The sequence below is a fragment of the Etheostoma cragini genome, chromosome 17, assembly GCF_013103735.1.
Source record: "Etheostoma cragini isolate CJK2018 chromosome 17, CSU_Ecrag_1.0, whole genome shotgun sequence".
Taxonomy (NCBI): domain Eukaryota; kingdom Metazoa; phylum Chordata; class Actinopteri; order Perciformes; family Percidae; genus Etheostoma; species Etheostoma cragini.
The window spans coordinates 17,663,209-17,665,418 of NC_048423.1; the positions used below are offsets into that span (position 1 = coordinate 17,663,209).

The 2,210-nt window shown below is 43.8% G+C and overlaps 1 protein-coding gene across 1 annotated transcript in view; it reads left to right on the top strand.

Moving 5' to 3' along the window:
* Nucleotides 1-2,125, top strand: part of LOC117960289 (zinc-binding protein A33-like) — a 2,878-nt gene extending 753 nt beyond the window's left edge. Inside the window, exons 2-5 of the mRNA XM_034898100.1 lie at nt 460-693; nt 805-851; nt 940-1,082; nt 1,181-2,125. Coding sequence (XP_034753991.1) covers nt 508-693; nt 805-851; nt 940-1,082; nt 1,181-1,740 — 936 coding nt within the window. The 5' untranslated portion in view covers nt 460-507 and the 3' untranslated portion in view covers nt 1,741-2,125. The remainder of the gene's footprint in view (nt 1-459; nt 694-804; nt 852-939; nt 1,083-1,180) is intronic.
* The last annotated feature ends 85 nt before the right edge of the window (nt 2,126-2,210 follow it).

Genomic DNA, 2,210 nt, shown 5'->3' on the forward strand with positions numbered 1-2,210 from the left:
AGTTCTGAAGGCAAAAGGGGGTCCAACCCGTTACTAGCATGGGGTACCTAATAAAGTGGCCGGTGAGTGTATATGCATGTATGAACTAATAAGAAAATTAAAGGGTTTGTATACACATTATGCAACAGTTATTGGTGGATTAGAAGTCCTGAGAATTAAATGTTGCACAGTACTGAGAATAAATTATTAAATGTTCAATATTGCACTGTAATGAAATTGCACAGAATTCCAGTTTATTTTTAGGTATTGTATGGGGAGGGGGGGGTAGGCTGTGGAGTGAAGTCAGTGCCTGTGTGATTTCAGAGTAGTTGTGGCTTCTGGGAAGTCATTGTTCTTGAGTCTGTTAGCAAAATTAAACCACAACATGATTTTATTCTATCTGTATTTTGAAACATTTGAAAGTTAAATCCCACCCGTGATCGGGCCGGTATGATGAACTGACACATGATTATGCCTCAGAAAAGGTCCACAGTGATAAGAGAGAACATCATCAGAAAATATCTGGAGATGCGGGCCGTCCTGGACGAGGATCTGAGGATCACCCTGTCCCACCTGGAGATGGAGGAGCGGGCTGCAGTCTCTGCCCTGGATGGGCTGATGGAAAGGAACTGTTCTCTAATCCAGGAGATAGAGCAGGACCTGGCCAGACTCACTGTGGCAATGGACCAGACCAACACAGAGCCTGATACAATGGTGATTCAACTCAAAGTCCAGAGGACCAAATGCAATTTCTTATTTGTGTGTAACAACCCCAAAATATGTTTCAATTTGTTTTTAAAGTTGCTTTAATTTGCTTTTCTTCAGTCTATCTTTTCCTTCCCTGACCAGCAAGACATGGAAACAGTGGACAGGTATGAAATGAAATCTTCAACTAATAGTAAAAAAAAAAAAAAAATGGAGCAGCAGCTGATGTTTCTCACTGTGGTCTGCCTCCTCCAGAGTGATGGAGCTGCTAAACAGCACAGACCCGAGCAGTGTGAGCCTGGACGAAGCTAAAGCCGAGCAGATCCTCAACCTCACCAACAACATGTTCCTGCTGATCAGCTCACAGACGCCTATAATCAGGAACTTCACCAAGAATTGTCAGTTCACGCAGTATTTCTATACAGTAGTGTTTCTAATCACAACTTGAGCTCAGATAGGGTTTTCTGTATAAACATTGTTAAATATGTGTCTCCAGATGCCAGCGAGGTGTGTTTGGACCCGGACACGGCCCACCCAAAGCTGATCATCTCCTCCAATGGGGACAGTGCCATCTACACAGACACCTGGCAGCAACTTCCTGACCTCCCTGGACGCTTTGACACCACCCTCAATGTCATCAGCTTGCAAGGATTCAGCTTTGGCCACCATTACTGGGAGATTGATGTGACTGGGAAGACTTACTGGGAGCTGGGCGTCACCTATCCCAACATTCCCCGTAAGGGCACCACTGAGGACTGCTGGCTGGGCCGGGGGGACGAGTCCTGGTGCGTGGAGTTCTTTGATGGGGAGTATACCGCCTGGCACGGAGGGGTGCCTCATCAGCTGCCTTTCACCAAACGCTTCTGTCGGATTGGTGTTTTGTGTAGTTTCCCTGCAGGATTGGTGACGTTTCTTGAGGCGGAGAACATGACGCCGCTGTTCTCCTTCTGTGCAGGAACCTTCTCAGACTGCCTCCACCTGGCTCTGTGTCCCGGCCATGACCACAACGGCACCAATGCCCAGCCCATTGTGATCTGTAATCCTCTCCAATCATGATCTCTGATTACCTTTGAGGCTCCACAGAAAAGCTTTTAGTCATTTAGTAATTTTCCCCACTAAGGCCCCACTTTTAAAAAATGCACCAATTATATATGTTTATAGGCAAGTAATGACTTTATTTATAAATAGATAATATCCTTGGACTAAAAATGTAATGAAGAATATGTTAACTAAAACAAATAATCTGTTACCGATGCTTTTTTTCATAGTAGGCCACCAGATTTGTGAGAATATGAGACATTCACAGTATAAACATCAATAATTGGTTGATTTCAAAGTACACTTTATTTGGATTGTCGTGACTGATACATTCGTGGTTTAATTGAAGATATTCACACTTCTGCATTTAAATTCTGTGTGAAAGAAACAAGAACCAAAATATAATATAGATATACATATACACTCACCGGCCACTTTATTAGGTACCCCATGCTAGTAACGGGTTGGACCCCCTTTTGCCTTCAGAA